The sequence below is a fragment of the Geotrypetes seraphini genome, chromosome 3 (genome assembly GCF_902459505.1).
Source record: "Geotrypetes seraphini chromosome 3, aGeoSer1.1, whole genome shotgun sequence".
Classification (NCBI taxonomy): Eukaryota; Metazoa; Chordata; class Amphibia; order Gymnophiona; family Dermophiidae; genus Geotrypetes; species Geotrypetes seraphini.
The window spans coordinates 89,329,476-89,356,142 of NC_047086.1; the positions used below are offsets into that span (position 1 = coordinate 89,329,476).

The 26,667-nt window shown below is 41.5% G+C and overlaps 1 protein-coding gene across 1 annotated transcript; it reads left to right on the forward strand.

Moving 5' to 3' along the window:
• The first annotated feature begins 491 nt into the window (after window positions 1-491).
• Window positions 492-17,285, forward strand: KLF11 (Kruppel like factor 11). The gene is made up of 4 exons (XM_033938219.1): window positions 492-679; window positions 2,850-3,110; window positions 4,702-5,683; window positions 11,833-17,285. Exons 1-4 carry the CDS (start codon window positions 662-664, stop codon window positions 12,141-12,143), a joined length of 1,572 nt encoding a protein of 523 aa, XP_033794110.1. The 5' UTR covers window positions 492-661; the 3' UTR covers window positions 12,144-17,285.
• Window positions 17,286-26,667: the final 9,382 nt, after the last annotated feature.

The window sequence follows — 26,667 nt, forward strand, 5'->3', positions numbered from 1 at the left end:
CGCTAGCTCATTGTGAAATTTGCAGTCCAAAACGCTGTACCGCCAGCAGAAGCCGGCTTTCAGCTGTCATATAATATACTCGAGTTCCACTAGCCGTTTTAGTAAGACTGTAGACTCCTAAATAGTAATTTTATTATTATTATTATTTTTTGAAAAGCGCTCATCTAGAGCAGGAACGCCACTGCACTGTGACTGCTAAGCGGGCAGGCACGCGCACTCTCCGCCTCCACTCCAGCAGCCGTACGACCTTTCCCCTACTTTCCCAACTGGCGGTTCACTCGAGGCTCTGCCGACTCAGCCGTCAAGTCGGGAATAGGCGCACGCGCCCCTTTTCCTCTGGACACGCGGCGGGCACGCCGCGATCATGCGCTCAAGCGCAGTCTTATTGGCTGGCTGCAGGGCAGGCGTGCAGGCATTGGCTGTGGCAGTCGCAGGAGGGGTGTTTTGTTCCCCCTCCCCCGCTCCTCCCTCCTCGCCTGTGTGTTTTTGGCCCTCCTCCCGGGGAGCTGTGGCCGCCCAGCTCCTAGGCACTGATGCTGCTGCTCCAGAGTCTGTTGTTGCTTTTGCTCAGGTTGGCGGCGATCGGCACGGATACCACTTGTTAATTGTGCGTTCTCCCCCCCCCCCACCTCGGACGCTCACTGACCGTTCCGGCTTTGTGATGACGGAACCCCCCACGGTAAGTGCCGAGCTGTGCCGCTGTTGGCTTGGGCGATGCGGTGCAGGTTTCTTGTGAGTGACCGGGATGTGCGAGGTGCTTGGAGCAGAGCTCTAGAGGAGATAGGACCTAGGGAGGATGAAAGGTACATCGACGTCTGTAACCGTGCGCCCTTCCCCGACATAGTCATAGTGAACTCATTGCTGATGAAAAATCAGTCTCGGGGAGATAACTTCAGGCATAGTAGTATTTGTTACAAGCTTTTAGTAAAAAATCGGTGCATGAAGCAAGCGTGCTAGTGTATGGTATTTGTGTGTGTTTTGTATGTCGCTAAGACGTTGCCTTTTTATTTGAAAGGGAGCCGCTGTCACCGCTCTGTGCTCAGCTCCCTGTGGGATTTTGTAGCCGCCGCCCCCACCCCACACACACACACATTTCCCTTTTCAAGGGGCGCGCGCACAAACCTGCGCCGAGCCGCCTGGAGCTACACACGGCCCTCACATGGGTATTTTAGCATATGACATCACTTTGGTTGTTTTTGGTGCCTACGGAAGCCATGCCCTCGAATGGGCGTTGGGCGGCAGCCATACCTCGATGGCTGGGGCGGGGAGACCGCTGCGCACGTGCAGGACTATACTCGGGCTGTGGTAAAGCACTTCCAGCATCTTAGTAACTGAGCGAGTACGAATCAATAATTTCTTTCCCCGACTTAGGGTACATTCTGCTATCCGTCTATTGAGTGATAAGGGAGCACTCATGGGTTACAGCTATAGAGCTCAGTGAACAGGACATACTCTTGGATTATAATGATCAGTTAGTTGCCTGGCAGCAGTTGGCTAGGGCTGTAGTTCTTGTCCTCTTTTAACCTGCATCCAGCATGGTGTGGATTTTATTTATGCATTCATTTAAAAAAAATTGTAGCCTGCACTATTTACAGTTTTATGCAGATTACAGTGAAAAATACATTAAAAATTTAAATTCCCACTCCCTACCATACAACAAAATGGCACATAGGGTTAGATATGGTGGGCCAAAATTAGGCATACCTTATTGATTCATTATTTCTTTTTATTGTACAGGTGCCACAAATTATCAATTTCATCATTTTGCTTTTATTTGATTATTATTCAGTATCTATTTAATACCTGTACAATAAAAAGAAATAATGAATCAATATTGCATACATACTTTTGGCCCACCCTGTATATCTCATTGAGCAATACACTTTTTTGTGCTTTGTTTATATGTCTTACTGGGTAGTGAGAAACTATTAATTATTCTAGACCTTGTTATAGTTGTGCCTGTTACCACTGCCATTATACATAGATCTTTCCAGAGCCTATATGTTCTAACTCACTGAGGCATGTTGTTAAACATAGGAAACAGTTCTCTAGGTGCTCGAGCACCCCCAGTGTTAAGCAAACTCTTTGACTGTGTCCATGGATTGGGTTTAGCTCCACTAATCATTCTAAAAAGTTAGTTTTGATGTTCTTGAACCATTTCTGTATTTAAATTCAACTTTGTAAGATCTAAGATTTGATTTTAGGAAATATATTTTTTAACCATTCTGAAAACCTGATACTCGCCTTCCATGTCAGGCTGATTCAAGAAAAAATTATATTTATTGATTTATCTATCTATTTACATACCACTTTAAACCAAAGTGAGTCACATTAAAACATACACAATATTTTTCAAACAATACCAAAAACACATACAACACTTCAGAGAATCCTGCCAACAAAACCTAAAACCTTTCTTCTACTCCCTTTGCATTTTCACCTCACCTGCTTCCTGTATATAGTTTTCCATATCTTGACATTTTGAAGTTTTTGTCAAACTTTGAAGCAATACCTGACTGTATGAAAGTTGAATTGCCCACATTATTTAAAAACACAGCACAGAGTCCAGTTAATGCCATTTCTTGGAATGTGTGTGTGTGTGTGGGGGGGGATGTTGACCAGAGTTCTCTGCGATTTTATTCTTTTTAAGGAAATGTGTAAATAGTATTGCAGTGATATAGGGAGAGCAGGATGAATTAGGTAGCTAGTAGAATACATGTAGTCTGCTGTGTGTCGAGTATTGAATGTAATGGAAAGTATGTCTGTTAGTATTTGCCTCCTGCAAACACAATTATTCTATTTCGTTTTCACTTTATTACTGAAATCTAATAGACACAAATTATCTTTAGGTTCCCATCATGGACATTTGTGAATCTATTTTGGAAAGGAAGCGTCATGACAGTGAAAGGTCCACATGTAGCACCTTGGAACAAAATGATATCGAGGCAGTTGAGGCTCTTGTGTATATGAGTTCCTGGGGTCAGAGGTCACAGAAGGGAGACCTACTAAAGCAAAGACCTCTTACTCCTATGTCTGATTCATCTGACTTCACTATGCACATGGAAGTTTCATCAGAGCTACCAAAAGATTACCATTCTCTTTCCACGCTGGTAAGAGCAATAGCCTTTGTCTTTGCAGAATTTAATTTTATTACAATTTTAAGTGTAAAGCCAAATTTGTTACAGCAGTTTCTTCAACAGTGGGCATTTGTAAATTTTTTATGGCAGGGTCCTGGCTATTTAATCCTATTCTTGGGCTTCAAGTTCAGTGGAAATGAGTTGGGATCTGGTACCTTGAGACTTCATATGCAGTTATCTAAGAATTTTTACTCCTAGTTTGTATCCCTTCATATCTCATCTAGTATAGACTTTAGTTGAGTGCCAAGCACCAGGCCTTCTTAAAATTATTTGTATTCATGTACTCTAAATTTAGCGACTTACCCCCCCTCTTTTACTAAGGTGTACTATGATTTTTAGCGTGCGATAAATATTAGCGCGTGCATGGTATCCTATGCATGTGTTAGCGGTTACCACACACGTTGATTTAGCACACCTTTGTAAAAGAGGGCCTTAGTGTTGTCATTGCCGATGACTGGACTTCTCTCTCCAAGGGGCTGTAAATCCTGCCTCCACATCATCCCCAGGCTGGGGAAGAGGAAAACTTGACATAATATTTGGTTACTGGAAACATGCTTTTACATGGATAAGGGGGCATCTCATCTGTATCATGATCTTTCTAGTACTAATGGATGTTGCAGTGCATACGTACATTAAGACCACTAAAACTTAAGTGCTGAAAAAAAAACTTACCACATATGTCTTTGTGGACATAGTCCTTTATGATACCAGATATGCTCCCACTTATGTTGATGCTGGACTTTGTTTTCAGTTGGTACATGCTTTTTACTCATGTTTTTTGTATGCTAAATGTCACGACCTGGCTTCTAGAGGCCAATTGAATTTTGGTTTCAGATTTGGCACCAAAACCAAACAAATCCAAGTTGAAGTTTCAGCCAAAAATGCCTGTGTATTTTTGGAAGAAATCAAAACCATAGCCCTGCCTTGTCCCCCTCCCACCCTGATGGAAAACCTGCTCCTTCCCTGGCCTGCTCACCAACTCTGCCCTCCCTGGGTCTAGTGATTTATTTGGGGCAGAAGCATCCCAAGTTGCTCCTGCCCCAACTGCTGTGTTGTGAAAGTATTGGCTGCTTTGGCTACCATTTTCACAACATAGCCATTCTCTGTTTTTGTTGGGGGAGGGGGGTATAAGGTTGGCTTAGAAGAACGTATATTTGTGGGGTGTAGGACCATGATTCTTGTTCCAGCAAAAACTGAGTGGCATATTTTGGAAAGAACCAAAATCACTGGTTTCAGTCGGACTGTAATGACTTCTGAATAATTTACAGTAGTGCTGCACAGTCTACTACTTGTCTGGGAGGACCAGGAGGTTATTTTAGGTCTTTCATTTAGCATTCTGAGGACAGAACTGACTCTGCATTACATTTTTTTAATGAGTACATTTTGTAGACTGGGGTGTGTGTGTGTGTGTATATGTATATATACACACACACACACTGTATTTTGCTTAGCATGTAATGGTTCTGCATAACTGCACATCCATGGTTAATGCAGTTTTACAGACCACTTAAGATGGATGTAAAATCTGTGTAGAAGTTGATTTGGCATATTTTTTTCCTTGCAGTGTATGACCCCACCACACAGTCCCAGTTTTGTTGAACCATCCACCACTACGCTGCCATCCTCACTTGTCACTTACTCCAAACCAGCAACAGTTATGACAAACACATCTGTTTGTATTGTCGCATCAAATAATACAGCCAGAGCATTTCTCACAGGTGGGGAGAAACAGTCATGCCAGATGCTGGGGACACCTACACACTCAGTTTCCACTCCATGCAGAGCGATGGCAACCAGTGTGATACGTCATACAGCTGACAGTTCTGCTTGCTGCTACATTCCTGCCTCACCAGTGAAAACAAAAGTATCTTCATGTCACAGTACCTGCACAGAACAGTGTGAAGCAGTGCATATTAAACATTCCAGGCTTTCCTTGAACTCACTAGCTGATGAGAACTCTGATAGTTGTGCATTATCGCTCTGCCAAACTTATTGGCAAAAAGCCAGTTTAAGGGCTACCACTGATAATCAGCAATCAGTCAAAACTTTTCCAGTGCAGTCATGCTTACCAAAGAATTGTGAACGTGATCCTCGAAGCAAATCCCCCCACCTGGCTGCTGTTCCTGTTTCAAACCCTCCAGTTCTTTGCCAAATGATCCCAGTTAATGGCCAAGGAGGTGTAATTTCTGCCCTGCTCAACTCCCCAGCTCAGACTGTTTCGACCACTGTCAAACCAATTTTACCCCACACAGCTCCAGTTTCTCACCCTGTTCTCATGGGAACTTCTGTGCCGCAGGGGACTGTGATGTTTGTTCTTCCTCAGGCTTCTGTCCCACAGCCACCACAGTGCCAACAAACAGTAGTGACTGTGGGGAATACCAAGCTGTTGCCTCTTGCTCCTGCACCAGTTTTCATTGCCTCTGGTCAAAGTTGTGCACCACAAACAGAGTTTTCCAGGAGAAGAAATTATGTCTGTAACTTCACGGGATGCAGGAAGACATACTTCAAAAGCTCCCATCTCAAAGCCCATCTTAGGACTCACACTGGTGAGTGTAATATGTACATGCCCTGTAACCTTGAATCTTTTGTCATTGGAAGTATTGGAACACATAGCTTCATGAGACTGATAATAATCCTGTGAATTCATCTATCTGAAACGATAGAATGTTTTGCTTGGCTGGTTGGATGCCTGTCTGAGTTCCTGGCTAGAGAGTTTGTGATGTCATAAAGACTCAACAGCCAATCAGCAAGAGCACTGGGTGACCAATTATAATGATTGGTTGGTGAGATACAAGTGTCGTGGGTAGGGTTACTAACTAATACTGCAGACTCTTTTTTCACCTGAAAGATGAACAAATGCCCACTCAATAATATGCCTGTATCTGTACACATTCAAGCATAAAACAATCTCATAGGTTTCAGTACATTCATAGTTTCACTCAGTATAATACATGCACACCTCTCATTCTTTACAGAAAACTTCAAAACCTTAATCCATACATCTTTCAGTGGACTTTGAAACCTCATTACCTATTCTTTCCACAAAATAATTAACATGCTACTTTAGCTGCTATGCAGTCAACTCTTTTTTTTTTCCTTTTACCTCATTTCCCTTCTGTTATTCTTTATCCCTTATTAGCTCTTCTCTTCCTCCTCTGCCCAGCATGATCAGATAGTTGACAGAAAAAAGCAGTGTTGGCTCTGAAAGCCAACAAAGTAGGTTTTCCAAGGCTATTATATTGCAGCCTATCAGCGCAGGTGTCCTTTATCAATTTTCCTAGGAATCCTTTGAAGAAATAAACTTTTTCCTATGTAAAGAATAGGTAACTCTTAGTCTTGAGGATGATATGTGTTCATAAAGGCATAAGGACTGATACAATAATTTATAGTTAAGGCAGTTTATCATGCATAAAAAATAGTATTCTATGCACTGTAACCTCAATGAATCGGATATATGGGTCCCCGAAGATTGTAGTGAGTAAGTGCAAATATGAGTACACATTTATGTTTACATTTGAAGAAGGAATATGTACTAATTAGGTTGTCATGGCTGCTTGAAAATAGCATGCCATGCTGTTTTTCCACTTGTTTACTTGGGTGGGGTGCTGCTAAAGCCTAAATGTAACACCTGATCTAAGATGTTAAATATTTAGTGTGTTTGTAGAGTTTGAATAGATAGAAAAGTGCTATAAGATGGTTGCATTCAGAATTGACAACCATGCTACATAAGGGCTCTGGTGGAGAACAGAAAGATCTCTGCACTTACAGGCTCATAATCAAAACATTTAAATGTCCAAAAACCAGCCCTCTTCCCTGCTGGGACCTCCTTCTAGCGACTCAGGATCTGTCTAGAGAGCCTTCGTGCGAACAGTAACGTGATGATGACACGTGTGCAAGTGACATCACGGTGACGTCCGTGCACTTCCGGATGTCTCGAGCCTTGGCCACTACATTTAGTGTGCCGCAGCTTGAGAAAGTTTGCAGGACATTGCTCTACAGTTTGGGCTCTGTGGTAGCAGTCTCACTGGGGATTGCCTCCCAGAGTTTGGGTTATGATCCTTCCTCAAGTTGAGGTTGGAGGGAATTGCCTCCCCTCCACAGCCCATTAACACAGGCCTAAAAACTGGATATGTTTTCACTCCTCTCCCCCCTATTGTTCCTTCTGCAGGGCTTATTTCTGTTTATTTAAATAAAATGGAGCTTCTCCCTTCTGAGAAAATAATGCTTATTGAAAAAATAAGCTCAAAGGATAAGAAAGACAGAAGCTTCAGAGCACTGGTGGCAGGCCTCTTGGTGACAGGATTTAAGGATTGCCTGATCCTGTTTCTTTGAGGGAAGGGTAATCTGAGGGCAGTTGTTTTGGGACTACTTCTAATGCTGGCAGGTAGGTGTTCTGGGGTCCTTGGGTATTGCCATGGTCTCTTATTACCCTGTCTGTGATGGAAAGTCAGCAGAGGATGCCCTGGAGAGCTCCCCCGGTCGAAGAGGATTCCCTCCACAGTTTCCCAGAATACAGTAGCTTGCTTTCTTTTTCAGGGTCATTGATTTGTACTAATTATCAGTGCTTCACTTAACTTTTAGGTGCATGATTATGCAACAATCTACCTAAGGATCTCTCTGGCAAATAATCTCTTTAGATTCAAATCACTATTGAAAACTAATTTTTTTGGTACAGCTTTTGAACAACTGGGTTAGAATTCTGGCAGGAGTTGTGAACCTTTTTTAATTTCTTTTCAGTGAATGACTTTAAAAAACCCACTAAAGAAGAAGACCCCACAATCTTTATTTTACAGAGAGAGCGATGTTCTGCCAACTTAATATGTATTTCATGTTTCATTTTGCCTACATAAAGAAGCTGGCAAGAGCAAGAGAAAAATGTGCAGAAATGCCAAGAGTTGCAATGTAATATTGTAGTTCTTTTTTTGTTTTGTTATATTGTAAATCACTTTTGTCTGTGTGTCGGTGAATAGTGGTATATCAAAATAACCTAATCTAACCTAACCTTTAGTGGTTTCAATGGGAACAAAGCATTTTGTTCCTGGACTGCATTTCTGACACAGTCTGAGGGTACCTAGTTTTGGAAGGAGCCTGGCGAGGGGGCGCTCTATGCTTTTTTAGTCCCTCATTGAATGTCTCCACCAGGTACTGTAAGCGCCAGATTCTAGTAACTGTGCCTATATTGACTGGCGCCTCAAAAATGGTGCGGACTGCGTGTCAATCACACATAGGTACCATTAAGAGAATAGCAGCTTACTTCTAACATAAGCGCCAGTAATGTAGGCCAGGATTTTGTGAGCTTATGCTACTGGCGCCTATGTTTGATGAGAATCACATCTACAGAGGTGCCTAGCAGGCCACCATGAAGGCAGATAAAAGCCAAATGGCTCATCCAGTCTACCCATCCGCAGCATCCACTATCTGCTTTCTCTCCCTAAGAGATCCCACATGCCTGTCCCAGGGTTTCTTGAGAATTTGGACACAGTCTTTGTCTCTACCACCTCTACCGGGAGACTATTCCATGCATCTATCAACCTTTCTGTAAAAAAGTGTTTTCTTAGATTACTCCTGAGCCTATCACCTCTTAACTTGATCATGTGCCCTCTCATTCCAGAGCTTCCTTTCAAATTAGACTTGTGCCAATTAACACCAATTAAAAAGATTAAGTTAGGTGGTTGTAGGGTGCCTACCGCTGCCTAACTTACAGCACAGTTTAGAGAATTTGGGCCTGAGAATCTCTTCCATACCTATTTTTGAATTCTTTGTTAAAGGCAACCTGTTGCTAGGGATTCCTATACATTAGGACTTTATACTTTGCTTATCCTTAGAAAAAGCAAAGATGTTTACATGCAAGTGGTATTCCCCAAAGATAACAGAATATAGCAGAATATTTAGTTCTCATGAAATCTACATGTCTTCTTTAGGAGCTGGCTTCTAATAATACAGTCGACTCCGCTTAAATGCAAGGCCTCCAGACCAGACCACCAGGTGTGCTTAATCGGAGTACCACTTTTTAGTCCGGAAAAATCACAGTACGCTGTAGTCAAATGCAATAAAACTTTTATTCATTAAAAAAATACCGAATACAATTTAACACGGTTCAGTTATAGAAACGGCACTGTTCTGTCTAATGCAATACACTGTAAACCTTTTTAAACCAACATTCTACTGAAATAATCAGTCATTGTTTTCTGCACGCAGATTGCATGGTTCAGGCTGTGTATCTGACTACTGATGCTGTAAAACTGTCCATAGTCATGAAATCTATTTATCTCCAGATAACAATGCAGCGTATGTAGGGACTTCAGTGCGTCCGAGAAGGAAACAATCTCTGCAGTTGTTTCATTAGTCATGATGACCGCAGCAACATCTCCATCCTCATCAGACTCTTGGTTGTCCTTTATGACTGTACAGATATTGGAATTAGTGCTGTCAGATGATGTGGGCACATTGTTGTCAATAGTGACATACAGCTCAGACTCTTGTGGCAAGAGTCCAACTGGGAGTTCAGTGGATGAAGTGTCAGCTTCAGTTGTCTCATCAGACGTGTGAACGAAGCTCACCTGTCGATAGCAATTTGAAATCGTTGATGATGAGACTTGACTTCACGCCTCTCATACCATGTGAAGAGAGTCGAGCACCGTCATTTTTCTCGTGAGCTCAGCAGCTCGGGGGCTGGATTCCGTGCTTGCATCAATAACTGCCATCACATATCTTAAGATGAGCGACCTGTAATGACGTTTGAAGTTGGCGATTATCCCTTGGTCAATCAGTTGGATCAAAGAGGTCATTTGGCAAAAGAAACATAAGTTTGATGTTGGTTAGTCTTACATCATTGCTGTGTGCTGCACAGTTATCACACAGCATTACAATGTGCCTCCTACGCCTTCTCATCAGATTGTCAAACTTCTGCAACCATTCAATCCACAGTGTCGCCGTCATCCATGCGTTTTTGTTATTTTCATATTCAACAGGCAGGCGTTTAATGTTTTTGAAGCATCGAGGATTTTGATTCTTCCCAATCACCAATGGCTCGAGCTTTTCACTACTGTCCATGTTGCAACTGAGCAGCAATGTCAATCATTCCTTTGGCATCTTGAAACCAACAGTTTCGCTGCGTTTGAAAGCCAGTGTTCCATCAGGGATGGCATGCCAGTACAGGCCCATCTCGTTGGCGTTGAAAACATTGCATGGTTCATATCTACAAATTACTGATGGCAACACTTCCATGACCTATCTTTCTGCACCAAACTCATCCGCATCTTGTTTTTTGCTATGCTGCTTCTTAAATTTTATGCCGTTACAAAAACTTTCCACCTCTCTAGCCATCTGTTTGTTGCTTTGAAGTCTTCTACGCCCAGTTCTTTGGATAGCTGTGCTGCTTTCTCCATCAGCAGAGGCCTACTGATTGGCAGTTGATGACTTCTAGCTTCAGTAAACCATCACAGCAACGCCTGTTCAACATCTCCAGCCTTCCCAATTCTTTTCCATTTTCTGGTAGGATTGCTGTTGTTTTGCCAGTCTTTCAATATGGCTTGCTTTTTTTTGTAAATCTGAGAAATCTGGATAGGATGAACGCTGTAATGTTTTGCAATAGAGACCTGACTCTCCTGTTGGTCAAGTCTTTTTAAGACATCGACACGTTCAGCCAAAGACAATGACTTTTGTCAGCATGGTGGACATGCTCACCCAAAGACAAAGATTTTTGTCCACGCGACACCATGGTGCAGTTCCGAAAGTTTGAATACCTGGTCAGGCCTAGACTGCTGATCTGAGACATGTGGTTCATCCACATGGGAACGTGATTGCTTTTAACTGGAATGAACATAATGTGAACGAATAAGAGGTGGGACCTATAACATCAGTGCGCATAAGTGGATTGTGTGCTTATCAGAATTGCAATTATCCGGAGTTTATGTCCATTGACTTTAATGTAAAAAAAAAAAACAGGACCATGGTGGTAGGCCATAACCAAAGCGTGTGCTTAACCTACGTGCACTTAGGTGGAGTCGACTGTAGCTTCATCTGGAACTAAGATTATCTTCCCATGCTGGGGTTATCCTGTGGGACCAACTTACATGTGTAGTTCACTGTGAGAAAGTGATACTAGTTTGGAGAGCTTTGTTTCACAGAGAATGACATGGACAATTTTTCCCCCAGCCCCACAGGAACTCAATTTCCCCATCCATCCACTCCCCATTCCTATAAGCTTTGCCTCAACCACAAAAGCCTCAAACAAATCTATGATTTTAAAGTGTTTGAGGCTTGTGCAGATGAGGACAGAGCTTGCAGGAATGGGACGGGAAAAGGACTTGCCAGGACAGGATGGGGAAAAATTTGTCTCCATTATCTCTATTTTACAGCTCTGGCTGATGCACCATACCTGAAGACTAACATCTTGCTGTTCTCATAGAAAACCTGCTGCTTAACTTAACCTGTTCTATGTGAATTTGAGTGCTTTTTTGTATATTTTAAGAGTTCTGTTTTTATTCAGTTTTTTCTTTCTTGTGCAATAAATGTCAAGGACAGATCAAGATTAAGTATTGATATTTTATATTATATGCTATGAATGTATCTTTTTGAGTAGACTGGATGGAATGTGAAAGTCTTTGGCTGCCATCATTTATTATGTTATGCTATGTTTTGTTAGTGGTATTACATTGCAGAAATTAGCTGATGGTGTACATTTTTCTTTCAGGAGAAAAACCTTTTAGCTGTAATTGGGAAGGCTGTGATAAGAAGTTTGCTCGCTCTGATGAACTCTCTCGCCATCGCAGAACTCATACAGGAGAGAAGAAATTTGCATGCCCTGTGTGCGATCGTCGTTTCATGCGCAGTGACCATTTGACAAAACATGCTCGCCGACACATGACCACCAAGAGAATACCCAGCTGGCAGACTGAAGTCAGCAAACTTAACAGAGTTACCCCATTGGACAAAGCAAGATGTAACAGTGGCTCTGGCAATATGCTTCTACCTATGCCATCCTCTGCCCCAGTTGCCAGTTAATGAGAAACTATTACTGAAAAACTATGTTAGTTAATAAGATGTATGGATCAGTAAAGAGGATTTTTTTTTGCTTTTTTTCTTATATAAATATATATTAGCTATACGCATGATTTTTTAAAATTCATTTTGGGCCCTATTTTGTATGATTCTACAAAGTCTATTTTGTTCTAATTCAAAACTTGAAAATCACCAGCATTACAGAAATAGTTTTTAAAATAGCTTTTACAACAAAAAGAACAGGAAACCTAAGAATCACACTCACATTTTTAGTTAGATTTTCTTTAATAGTAAAGTATGGAATTTTTAAACCTTTACACTAGTGCTTTCTGTTATAAGATATGGGTAACAAAGCTTAGTTGGTTTTTTTTTGATGGGTCTTTTATTAACTTTTCTAAAAGGTTGTAGCAATAGATTCTATATTTGATGACAGCTGGTATTTTATTCAAAAAAAGTGACTTTGGGGGGATTATTTGTAATGCAAAATATAGCTTTGTGGACTCATGACAGCTAATTTAATAAGGCTCTTAAGGAAGAAATAAGCTGCACTGAATTTGATCTAAAAGTTCTGCAAAGGGAAGTCTTAAGTCAAAACAGCATATTTATGCTTAAACCTCCTTCAAAAACCGACTTTAGTAGTTCAAAGTTACTATTTAGTAACTGGTACTGCCCAGTAGTAATTGAAGGTCAGTGCTTACTGTGAACCTAATAGAGTGCAACAGACAAGCATATGACTCCCAGCCTTATCTTGCTACCTGAGCCGCTGCTCCTGACCATCCTGTAGTATTGGCTATGACACTGCTGTACTCCCCCCACCCCCTTCTATCAAGCCCATACTGGCCTAATTGTAGTGTGGGCTCGATGAGAGAAGTGCACTAATGACATAAGAACATAAGAATAGCTTTACTAGGTCAGACCAATGATCCATCTAGCCCAGTAGCCTGTCTTCTTGGTGACCAATCCAGGTCACTAGTACATGGCAAAAACCCAAATACAGTAGTAGCAATGTTCCATGCTACCGATTCAGGGCAAACAGTGGCTTCCCCCATGTGTGTTTCAATAACAGACTATGGACTTTTCCTTCTTAAAACAAGCTGTGCTGACCGCTCTTTTTCTGTCTGGCCTAGTCGTCAGCTCACAGTTCTAGGTTCTCATGGGGCCTGGCTTCACCTGTCTTATCTACTTCATCTTTGCTTGGATTAGCATAGGTCTAGATAGGCTTGGAGAAACCAAGTATAGTTGCCTGTTTAACTGTCATACACTAGCCCTGTTTAAAATAACTTGCCACATAGTCCAAGAATATTATTGCAAAGTTTCTTGCTGTATCATAAATCATTTCTTAAAAGGCTGCCAACAGCTAGATGCATTTTAGCATGAAAGTGCTGCTTGAAGTAAAAATATTTAAAGTATGTTGCACTATTTTTTTTTTTTTTATTTGTGAAGTTAATCTTTAATTTTGTATTATGCATCTTAGATTTGTATACTCTGGGAAGAAGTATTATCAGAAATGTACTCTTATAAACAGTAAACCAAGTTAATATATTGGGCTGAATGCGCTTTAGAATAACATCTAACTTTTGAGCATCCCTTTTGATTATTTTTATAAGGCAGCAATCATACATATATTGATTCTAGTGCCTTGATTAGGATTTATATAGATGTCATTTTCAAATGAGTTAAATTCAGTATCATATTTTAGTAAGACATTTATTAAGCTACCAGTCCCTTTGTGCTTGAATTCAAAAGATACCAATCCTGGAGGGGGATGGGGTTCTATTGTATAGACCAGTGGTCCCCAACCTTTTTGACACCAAGGACCGCTTTTATAAAAGCAAATTTTTCCAGGGACTGGTAGGTGGGGGGGAGGATTTGGGGCAGATTCATAGGGCAGTTTTATATACAATATACATTATATTTCTATTATTATTAAGTTATAATATTGTAATAGAAATTATACAACTTACCATAATGCAGAATCAATGGGAGCCCTGAGCTTGCTTTCTTGCAACCAGACGATCCCTACCTCTGGGCATCTTCTGCCTCTGCCCCATGTGCTGCTGCTCCACTGCCGCCTCAGATTTTCCTCCTCAGGCTCCTCAAGCACTTCTCCAGTCTGGATACTGATCTGCAGAGTGGGTAAAGGTGGTGGTGCCCGATAGTGCCTGCATTGCAAATACCTTGTCTCCCTGAAAATAAGACAGGGTCTTATATTAATTTGTGCTCCCAAAAATGCACTAGGGTTTATTTTCGGGGAATGTCTTATTTTCAGGGAAACACAGTATATCTCTCCCTTTTCCTTCCCTTTGTGTGCAGCATATATCTTCCAAGGCCCCTCCGTTCCAGTGCTGAATGTCTCTCCCTCGCCCTTCCCTTCATGTGTAGCATGTCTCACCCTCTACCTTTCCTGTGCAGCATGTCTCCCGTTTGTATGCAGCTGCATTTCTCTCTTGGCCTCTCCTTTTACTTTCAATATGTCTCTTTCTCTCCCTCTCCCTTCCCTTTATGTGTAGAATGTCTCTCTTTCTAACTTTCCCTTCCTGTGCAGTATGTCTTTCTCTAATTTTCCCTTCATTTGCAGTATGTCTCTCTCTAACTTTCCCTTCCTGTGCACTGCACAGTGTGCAGTATGTCTTTTCCTCTGTCTTTCCCTTCCTCTGCAGTATGTCTCCCCTCTTTCCTATCCATGGGCCCAGTCTCCCTTCTTGCTTCCTCCTCCTTAGGTTGGTTTTAAGTTTACCGGTATTGCACCCCCAACATACCACCACAGCAGTGGCAGCGCTCTGAATGGGCTATTTTGCGACCTTCCCCGCTGGGGCCTTACCTCTGCTGCGTCACTGATGATGCATCACTGATGAAGCGGCAGAGGGAAGGCCCCAGCGGGGAAGGCTGCGAACTCGTGAAGCAGCCTGTTCAGAGCGTTGCCACCAGTTTTGAGGCTTCGGAGGTATGCAAGGCGGTCGGTGGAGTTCAGTGCACAAAGAGATGGGAGGGAGGGATAGGTATAGCACGGTGGGAGATTTGGTGGGGTTCCGGTGCACAAAGGGATGGGAGGGAGGGATCTTAACAGGGCTTATTTTGGGGGTAGGGCTTATATCAGGACCTACCCCAAAAATCATGCTAGGGCTTATTTTCAGGGTAGGTCTTATTTTCGGGGAAACACACTAGTATGTGCTCGTATCTCTCCTCAGCTTGGTCTCTCCTCTCTCTGTGCCACTGCAAAGCCCCGCCCACCTAGCGTTTTGAAAAGTGTCCTCAGTGAAAGGGGCACCATTTTGCTGTAGCCTTTCACTGAGTGAGTCTCCGTTGCTGGCAGTTCTCTCGCAGCCCGACTGTCAGACGGTGGGCTAAGGACCGGGGGTTGGGGACCTCTGGTATAGACAGTCATATGCATTCTGGGAGCACACACAAATCTGTTCTTCCCCAAGACTCTTTCTATTAAGGTTGCTCAGAAAATAAAACATACAGTAAAAGTACATGTAGCTAGATCACGAACATAGTAACACATGTTGATAAATGGTTGATTTATTACTAACGTTTATCTTGATAACAATAGTGCTGATCTTCATGATATCACTAAAGGTGAAACCTTTGATTGGTGTTATTGTTCAGGCTTGTACTTATTCTTCCATTTTTCTACCAGCAACAAAATTAAGTAATATAATTCTATAACAGTTGTTTCATTGCTCTGGGTTGAATAATGTCCTTATTTTGATCAATAAAATTGTCAGACTTCATTAGCTAAATGTCCAAAGTTTTGCAGTCCAATATTCTACAGGCTATTCAGAATAGGGGTTCACAATAATACATTCAAACACATCACACCTCCACAACTTATCACTGTAGTTTCATATGATCCTCAGCTGGCTCTTCATTCATGTGTTATAGGCATGAGCCATTATTGTCACTGGATCTTTATTATAATTTTTTAATTTTTATGAAATTTTTTAATTTATTCAAGATTTAGTCAATTAATGTTTTTAGTTGCCTCTCCCAACATGATCACGTTTCATTTAACCTTCAGGGTCGAAGCTTTTTGTTTTTCTCAATGCTTCGCTCTTTCAAGATTCTTATCGCACACCTAGATATTACGGACCAGAAACTGGTCCGTAATATCTAGGAGTGCGATAAGAATCTTGAGAGAGCAAAGCGTTGAGAAAAACATAAAGCCTCGACCCTGAAGAAGGTTAAATGAAACGTGATCATGTTGGGAGAAGCAACTAAAAGCATTAATTAAGATAAGTGACTAAATCTCTTGAATAAATTAAAAAATACATAAAAATTATAATAAAGAGCCGATGACAATAAGGGCTCATTCTTATAATACATGAGTGAAGAGCCAGCTAAGGATCATAAGAAACTACAGTGATAAGTTGTGGAGGGGTGATGTGGTTGAATGTATCAAAGTTTTGCAGTAGCAGTCTTAATTTCAGCAATATAAGAACAGGGTGTATTTGCTCAGTATTATAATAATCTCCTTAATGGGCATATATTGTAAACTACTACAAAAATCTGTGCAGGCATGATTCCCCATATTCTGATCAAACTAGCACTCCTTGTCTGGTTAAGTAGAGACCAGTAGGAAATAAGATTCACAGGCTCTGCATTCCATAAGGTTTATTGCATGTGCTCCAAATTTAGTCAGCTGTCTGATATTAAGCAGTGTTGATCCTGAAGCAGTAATAGCAAATAGCTGGTCTTAGAAGTTGTAAACCATTTTTTAGTTTCTTTATTGAAGCTCTGGTCACAGCATTCTCTCAAGTCTAATTTTGCTGGCTGAGAAGGAATACTGTGTTTTGTCAATGATGTGAAGGGAGTTGGTACCTTTATAGCCATCCTCTTCAACAGCCTTCTAGTATATATAAATTAAGTGTGGTCATACAAACTTTCCTGTGCACTTTAATGCCTGAGCAGTTCTGCTTCATTTTTATACTTTTTGTCTGTAATTTCATAATTATGTTTCAAACTGATCTTGAAACATGTTATTTAATAAAAGTGTAAGTCTTTCTTGAAATCCTATCAATTTACATTTTGATTTGGCAGTTAAGAAATGTGTATCTTTTATTGTTGTAAGCTCAATTGTATTAATCTGTCATTGCTACTCTATAAGTGTATTTTGATATAAAGTGATGAATTTTCTACATACTATTTGTGCTAGATGTCGGTCTTTATTTACCTCGCAGCTTATTTTCCCCATCATCCAAGTATGTGTTATTCTCCTCTCAGTTCTATTGAATTTTTCTTTTTGCATCTTACCTCAATGGGTTTTTTTCACTTCAGCAGGGGGAAAATAATTAAAATAGCATCATGTTTAAATTGCATTTTTGCATCTCACAAATAAGGTAAACAGTCATGCTTATCTCTATTTTTCAAGAGCAATCGCTATAATTTTGATAAAAGTCTGAATAAAGTTTTAAAAAAAGTTTAGTATGGACATGCTCAAACAGCTCCTACCATTTTAATGTTCTTCACAAGAAATACAAAACCCACTAAGAATACATCAGGGGAGATCAAATAATACAATAAACTAAAAAATTGGACCTGCCTTACAAGGACTAAATATGGCATAAAATAAAATATTTAGTGAAAAAGCTGTAAGTCTGAAATTGCCTCAACATATAGCGGCTGTTCATTATACTCTCCTTAAATCATAGTACCTTCCAAATAACAAAAATGGTACAAAATACAAATCAAGTTTAAGTCCACATTAAGGGCCTGTTTGATGAAGCCGAGCTAGCAGCTGTGCTGCGGTAACAGCCCCGCAGCCCATAGAGATTTAAAGGGCTTTGGAGCTGTTGCCATGCGGCTTTGTAAAACAGAGGGTAAGTTCACCTTTAAAAAAATAAGAGTGTCCATAAAAGTCCTACAGTGAAGTGATTCTAACGATTCAAACAGTTCAAAAAAATCCCTCACAGAAATGCCTACTATCACTAAAAACGGGGTTATACTTATCTCAATAAAAACAAACAGGTCATTGCTTGAGAGTCTCCATTTTGAATAATCTTTTCCTCAGGAGCAGTTCCCAATACTGCAATTCTTGTGGCAGCTCTCAAAGATCGGCATCCTCTATTGACGGTTAAAAGGAGTTAGCTCAGACAACGCAACTGGAAAAAGAAATGGAATGATGTCATGATAGTGAAACTAAAGCACAGCTGACCATTCAATGATGTCATTTAATCCCCTAGGTTTTGCCGACTGTAAAGTAAAAATCCAGTAGTATTCTCTGGATAAAAGGAGAGCTTTCCTGTTCCCTTCATAGGATGTGGAAATCTGTTCAATAGCAAACCAGGAAAGATGAGTTACTGTGAGAGCAGACATTTGTTGAGTATTGACAACTACAATGTTCACAAATCCTCAGTTTAATAGCTCAAGTAGTGCAGCTGACATATAATTTGCGGTAAGGACAAATGATAATATAAATGACAAGTAGAACATAAGAACTAAGAAATGCCGCTGCTGGGTCAGACCAGTGGTACATCGTGCCCAGCAGTCTGCTCACACGGCGGCCCTTAAGTCAAAGACCAGTGCTCTAACTGAGTCTAGCCTTACCTGCGTACATTCTGGTTCAGCCGATAGGTGATAAGTATGCTTAGGCCCGGATTCTGTATAGGACGCCCAATCTCAAAGCCGATGGGCGTCCTATATAGAATTGGGCCTAAGCCCGCCTACAGTGAACCCGATTCTCTGACATCCAGACGCCGGTTAGAGAATCAGGTTGTAGTAGACAAGGCCACTAAGCTTATCATGGCAAGGGATCTCCCTGCTGTGATAAGTTTAGCAGCCGCAACTGTGACTGCCAATCCCCCCACCTCCCAAATAAACACGGCAGGAAGGCAGCCCAGTCCTTTCTGCCCAGACGGTGGAGGAAGGTTCTGAGTTCTTGAGCTCCCCTGGTGGTTGCGAAGCGAGCAGCGCCTGTTTAGCTTGGCTTTTGGCTTAACAGGGCTAAGCAACTTCCCCTCCCCCCACTTGTATTCCTGCAGTTTAGCATTGGGGAGATTAGGGCACTGGGAAGGATAATAGGCTAGTTTATGGGTTTTGTGTTTTCCTGTTTCATTCAGGAACACTTCAGTATCTGAGGGGAAAGGAGTGCATAGCACAGTCTGTGGGCCACAACATATAATGCTCTGAAATAGGCTTGATGAACAATCTTGAGAGGATAACCTCTAGCTACAAAATGGCCTAAAATATTAGTTTGCTTTTTAAATTCTGTAGTTAAGGAATAGATCCTAAGGATACGAACGAACTGGCCTATGGCTATAGCCGTTTTCAATCTTGGGTGAGAACTTTGGTAACTAAGGCCCCCTTTTATCAAGTTGCATTAGGGTTTTTTTTATCGCCGACTGTTGCAGTAAAAGCTCTGAAGCTCATAGGAAATCTATGAGCATTGGAGCTTTTACTACAGCAGCTGGCAATAAAAAACCCTAATGCGGTTTGATAAAAGGAGGCCTTAGATAGTTCTGCTTGATCTCTTTTTTTTATATAATTGTTAATAGTGACCAGTTTTTTATACTGTAGTATCTAAAAAAGAAATTTGAGAATAATAAGTCATAGTGAAATGCAGAGTACAGTATTCAACTAATTTACAAAAACATGTAAACTGTCCACAAAAGAAATATGTCATCAATTAACCTGACTCAGAATTTGACAGGTTCAAACTAGAGAGTTGCACGGGGACAGAAATCCTGCCTGTCCCCACCAGTATCCTGCCTGTCCCCACCAGAATCTCCTCCGTCCCTGCCCGACCCTGTGAGGAATCCCCTTTGTCCCTGTCCATCCCCGCTCGTCCTCTCATAAAAGGTACCTGTCCCCATAAAAAGCAGCAATTACTTCCGACAGTTTTGATTTTAGTTTAATTGAGTTTTACAGAAAACTCAAAACAAAGTCAGACATCTTCCAGAACACACAGACAGATCTTCACCAAATACAGAACAATGGATCACAAATTGAAATTTGAATATCACAACTGAACTGGAAACCCCAAAACATCAAGCTGCAACTGGTGGATGAATGGCAATCAGCAACTGGATCGACGGAACATTAGGTAGGCCTTAGGAACCCCGGTTCCATCCCTGTGGGCCTGAGATACCCATGGGAGTCCCGTAGACCTAGGGGAGGAACCCTGTGGGAGTCCCGTAGACCTGGGGGGGATCCCTGTAGGACCCGTGGGATTCCTGCAATCCCCATTCCCATGCAGACCTCTAGTTCAAACAAGCGAACAGGATATAGGCATGTTTCCTCTAACCTAGTGATCCTTACTGAAGTCCTTCCTTTTCAATAAATATTTTATTTTATACTACATTTAGGGCTCCTTTTATCAAGCCACGCTAACGGTTTATCACGTGTTAAACCACCAGCCTCGCTAGCCGCTAACACCTGCCTTGAGCAGGCGGTAGTTTTTTGGCAAGCACGGGGGTTAGCGTATGATTAAAAGTCGTGCGCGCTAACCCCGCTAGCGCGGCTTGATAAAAGGAGCTCTTAGTCTTTGTAGTGCAGGTCTGAAATTTTTTTTTTAGCTTATTGTATTGTTCGACCTCCCCTGGTGTATTCTTAGGGAGTTTTGTGTTTCTTTGGAAGAATTTTTTTGCTTTTTTTCCCCATTATGGAAGTTCCTGCTTGTCAATGCACACACTGTTTTTCTACAGAACATGCTTTTCAACTTACCACTAGGACTAGGTCATCCCTGTTACAAGATAGTAGCTCTGAAGGTTCTGATTTTGTACAACACAAGAATCAATTACATAATTTGCAGAATACTCTGATTCACATGGAATTGCATAGTTTTTCCTTAATTTAATACATTAAACATAAAAAAAAATCCCAAGGGGTTTGCAGATTCAAAAGGAACCAGGGGTGTTTACGAGCAATCAAGTATTTTTGGATAAATGGGCAATCATATTAAATAAGTGTTCACTGATCCGAACAAAGTTAGTTTTGAATGAGCCCTCTCTATACCCGTCTTAATATTAAACCATACCATGCAATGATTACTGAATGCCAATTGATTACCCACTGTAACATCAGAAACACTTTCCCCATTTGAAAGCACTAAGTCCAATATGATCCCCATCCCGCGTGGGTTCCATTACCAACTGCTGGAACAGTTCTCCTTGTAGAGAATCCAGGATCTTTCTACTTCTAGAAGATCCTGCATTAGATACCCCACTCAACATCTGGTATGTTAAAATCACCTATTAGTAAAACTTCCCCTTTTTTAGATATATTCTGAATGTCTGTTATTAAATTTCTGTTCACTTCTTCCGTCTGTGAAGGAGGCCTGTATATCACACCAATGTAAATATATTTACCATGCTCTCTTTCTAAATTGATCCACAGTGCTTCCTTGCCCTGCAGATCCTGCAACTGTGTGGCTTTAATATGATGTTTAACATATAATGCTACTCCTCCCTCCTTTTCTTCCTACCCTTTCCTGAACAGATTATAGCCCGATATAACTACATCCCAGTCATGGTTCTCCATGAATCATGTCTCTGTGATCACCACTATATCCAACTCATCTTCTTCCATCACTGCTTGATGCGAATGCTGAGGAAGTTTTCATCACCGTCATTTTTCTCTTAATTCAATCAATTATATTATCTCATCTTAATTACTGTAACGCTATCTACCTCAGCATTACAAAAATTTGTCTTCATAGATTACAATTAATTCAGAATACTGCTGCGAAGCTGATCTTTGGAAAATGTAAATTTGACCATGTGACCCCTTTGCTTCAGAATCTTCATTGGCTCCTGGTTTATTTTAGAATTCAATTTAAATGCACTTGTATTTCTTTTAAAATTCTACAAGGTATCTTTAATCCTATTATTCCTTTATTTTGGAACGGTTACCGATTCTCCTTTGCAAGAGGTATCCAACAATTTAAACTCTCCCTTCCTTCTATAAAAGGGATTAAAGGAGTCAAAATCTTCAGTCAATCTTTGGTCTTTAAATTCTCTCAACTCTGGAATGATCTCCCCTTTTTTTAGGAGTTCCAGTTAGTTTCAATTTTTCTGTAAATCTTTAAAAACTACTCTATTTGCCAAACATTTTGAAAATTAATTAATATGTACTACTTTCCAGACATTTCCCCCTTTTATCATCCATGTAGAGGTATTCAGTGATTTACTTATCTGAGGGCTTATACTCACCTGGTGGCTTTGATCACCCTTCCCTATCACTTCTAATTTAAAGCCCTTTTCAGTAGATTAGCCAGCCTGCCACCGAAGACACTTCTTCCCTTCTTTGATAGATGTATACAATCCCTACTCAGTAGCCCTTGGAAAATCATCCCATGGTCCATCTCAATGACACCATCCATGTGGCCACATATTCATCTCCAGGATGCATGCTTCTCTGACCTAGCCCTTACCCTCGACAGGGAGGATGGATGAGATACTACCTGTGTACCTGACTGCTTCACCTTCTCTTCCAGAGCCACAAAGTCACTTTTGATACGTTTGCAGGGGTACCTGGCAGTATCATTAGTGCCAATGTGGATGAGCAGCATCGGATAACAGTGATCATGCTTGATGAGCCTTGACAATTTTAGCACCAGGTAGACAGCATGCCTTCTGAGACATCATGTCTGGTCTGCAGATGTACGCTTCTGTACCCCTCAGAAGGGAATTGCCAACCACCACTACTTTACGCCTCCTAGTGGTCATAGATCCAACAATTTTAGGGATTTCAAGCTTTGGTACTTCTTCTCCTCGGGATGCGCTCATCTCTTCCACTTCCAGGGCAGAACTGGTCCTGGTCAATTGCATTTATGCATTTCCAGGACAGAACTGATCCTGGTCAGTTGCGTTTATGCAAGACCAGAGACTTTTTAAAAACTTTTTAAAGACAAGTTATTTGTTGATGTGCTTATGTGATTGAAACAAGCATGGTCAGTAGGGTAGGCAGCAGGACAGCTTTTTAGGTGATATATAAATTTTTTAAATAAATAAATAGTCTTCATCTCTTAGCGTAATTGCATACTTATACATTGTATTACACTTAGGGCTCCTTTTACAAAGGTGCGTTAGGGCCTTAATGTGTGGAATAGTGTGCGCTAAATTACCCTGCGCACTAGATCTTAACGCCAGCATTGAGCTGGCGTTAGTTCTAGAAGCATAGCGCAGGTTTAGCACATGCTAAAAACGCTAGCGCACCTTAGTAAAAGGAGCCCATAGTAGCTGAGATGGCCAGGGGGAATTTCAAACATGTCCAACATGTCACATGTTTCACCTACATCGGCTTTAAAAAGGACAAATTCCTGGAAATTATATATATATATATATATATATATATATATATATATATATATATATATATAAAATATAATTAGATCATATACTTTTATTATTTATACTAAAATGCTACAATAATCTTAACTTTCATACTCATTCATGCAGTTCCTGCTACCTTCCCGTTAACCGGACCATAATGGTGTTGTTGTCTTAACATCCGTTATGTAAAGGGACATAGCCCCTCCCACTAATTTTACAATGGATATAAAGGTTGAGAACAGTGGCACCATTATAAATGCAGAAAGTAAGTGGGTGTCACTATTGTGATTCAGTGCCAGGATCGCTAAGATCTGCTTCCTGCTTTTACAATGGCTGACTATAGCACATTTGGAGTGACAGCTGATGTCATATTTGGAGGGAGGATAAATCCTAAATAGCTTATCATCCCACATTTATGGACTTAAATTCCTGCTTAACTTTTGTATCAAAATCATTTATTTGGAATTCTCTATTTAGCAAATTTAAAAAAAAGTACATCATCCTGGACTTCTCCAAGATAGGGCGGTATATCAAATGCCCATAAACATACTATGGAAAACCATAATTGCATTACTTGCAATCACATTACACAAAAAAATGCAAAGAGTAGCTCCCTCCACCCCAGAATACCTTACAATCACTTGTGGTTTAGTGGTGTATTCAGGGCAGGAGTGATCCCCAGTCACTCTTCCTCATGCCAGCCATAACATCTTGCGACATTATCACAAGATTGCCACTAGAGGTCAGGGCAGCCATCTTGAGAGCAGAGACAGAAGAGAGCGTAGAGTTACAAGCATCTGCAGGTACAGCTCCAAAGAGAAAGAAGCATGTCATGTGTCTGAGAGACTGTGTAATAAATTTTGAAGGCTTTGAAGGTGTTGCAGAAAACACAAATAGAAATGTGGAAACTATCATGTGGTGTGCTCGAATAAGTGAAGGTTTTGAGGACATGGTAAGTAAAAACGTGGAAGAAATTTTTGAAGAGCCCAGCAATGAAGATCTGGATGAGATGGCGCAAGACATCAGAGATAGTGATGAAAAACATGATTTTTAGTAACAATCCACACATCGCAAAACAAAAGTGTACCTAGGAAAAGGCAGCATCTTACATACTGCAGTGAGCAGTAGAACAGGGGTGTCCAACCCGCGGCCCCTTGAAAAATTTTGTGCGGCCCCACTCGCGCTCAAGGACGATGCAATGTTTTCCTCTGCCACTCCCAGGTGTTTACCGTCTTGCTTGCTCCCTCCTCCGTCTTGCTGCATGACATCAGAGGGAATGCTTCCAGATCAGCTGTGGGAGATGCATGCGAGCCGCTTGCCCGCAGCTTTGAGCGAACACTGCAAGACGGAGGAGGGAGCAGGCAAGAAGGTAAACACCCGTGGCCCAGAAGGAAGAAAGGGAGAAGGGCATGTTGAGGGAATGCTTCCAGATCAGCCATGGGAGACGTGTGGGAGCCGCTGCCCGTGGCTTTGAGAGAACACTGCAAGATGCAGGAGGAAGCAGGCAAGAAGGTAAACACCTGCGGCCCAGAAGGGAGAAAGGGAGAAGGGCGTGCGTGCGCTGATGACAGCTGATTCAGCATCCCCGCTTTGATGAGGCTCACCTCTGAAGAGGCTCACCATAGTGAATGGGAGAACCAGGAGTGTGCATCCCTGCTCATCAGAGTGGGGATGCGGAAGCCTGTGGCTGCTCCCACTGTCAGCAGTGCACATGGAGGGATCACTCAGTCAGGGTAAATATTACTGCTTTTTTGTGTTCCTCTCCACAGTGTCCCTTTAATGAAGGTTTATTATTAGATACATACATCTTCTATATTAGTGATTGCAGATTTGGGACCTGCTCAACCTTTTTTTTGCTCATCGGCTAGTGTTAGTGTTTGTGCGGCCTCAGACAAACAAGCCAGACTAGTACAGATTGAGCCTGCACAGTCAATGCTAACAGAGAACCATGTTTTTCGTACACACACAAAATACCTTCACCTACTGTAGTATGGAATATGTAATCACAAACTAACCCCTCCCCGTTTTACAAAACTGTAGTGCAGTTTTTAGCCATGGTGGTAACTGCTCAGATGCTCATAGAATTCTGAGCGTCAGAGCTGTTATCATCACGGCCGGCGCTAAAAAATGCTCTACGGTTTTGTAAAAGTGGGGGATAAAATAGAAATACATAGACAAAAGTTAAACTGAACCACCACTACAGTAGGTGAAGGTATTTTGTGTGTGTACGAAAAACATGGTTCTCTGTTAGCATTGACTGTGCAGGCTCAATCTGAAATCAACCCTACACGAAGCAACAAAACGCTATATAAAAACAGTAAGCAAACGACGGAGAAATAATAGACCCCAGTGGTTCACTACAGAAATCTCGGACCTCGTTAAAAAGAAGAAAAAAGCATTTATTTCCTACAAGCAGTCAGGAAAAGGAGGGGCAAAAGAAGACTATCTGGCTAGGTCTAAAGCTGTCAAAATGGCAGTAAGAGATGCCAAGCTTTGCATAGAAGAGAATCTAGCAAAGGACATTAAGAAGGGGGATAAATCCTTCTTTAGGTACATCAGTGATAGAAAAAGAAACACAGATGGGATAGTAGGCCTTAGGAAAGCAGACGGCAATTATGCAGAATCGGATTCCGATAAAGCCAAACTACTAAATGAATACTTCTGCTCAGTCTTTACCTACGAGGCACCAGGGTCCGGTCCATAGTTGCAAGTAAGGCAAATCTCGGAAGACCTATTTTGGAATTTCGAGTTTACACCCAGCAGCGTCTACTGCGAACTATCAAGACTCAAAGTGAACAAAGCCAATGGGCCGGACAATATACACCCCAGGGTGCTTAGAGCATGATGTCCTGGCAGAGCCGTTATCCGTGCTCTTCAATCTTTCCCTAAGTACAGGAAGAGTCCCCTTGGATTGGAAAACAGCTAATGTAATCCCACTCCACAAAAAGGGCTGCAGGACAGAGGCTGCGAATTACAGACCGGTGAGTCTCACCTCCATAGTGAGTAAACTCATGGAAACACTAATTAAGCATAAATTAGATACGATCCTGGATGAGGAGACTCTACGGGATCCCCGCCAACATGGATTTACCAAGGGAAGGTCCTGCCAATCCAATCTAATTAGCTTCTTTGACTGGGTAACAAAGAAGCTGGATGTGGGGGGGAGTCCCTCAACGTCGTGTACTTAGACTTCAGTAAAGCTTTTGATAGCGTCCCACACCGCAGGTTATTGATGAAATCTATGGGTCTGGGAGAAA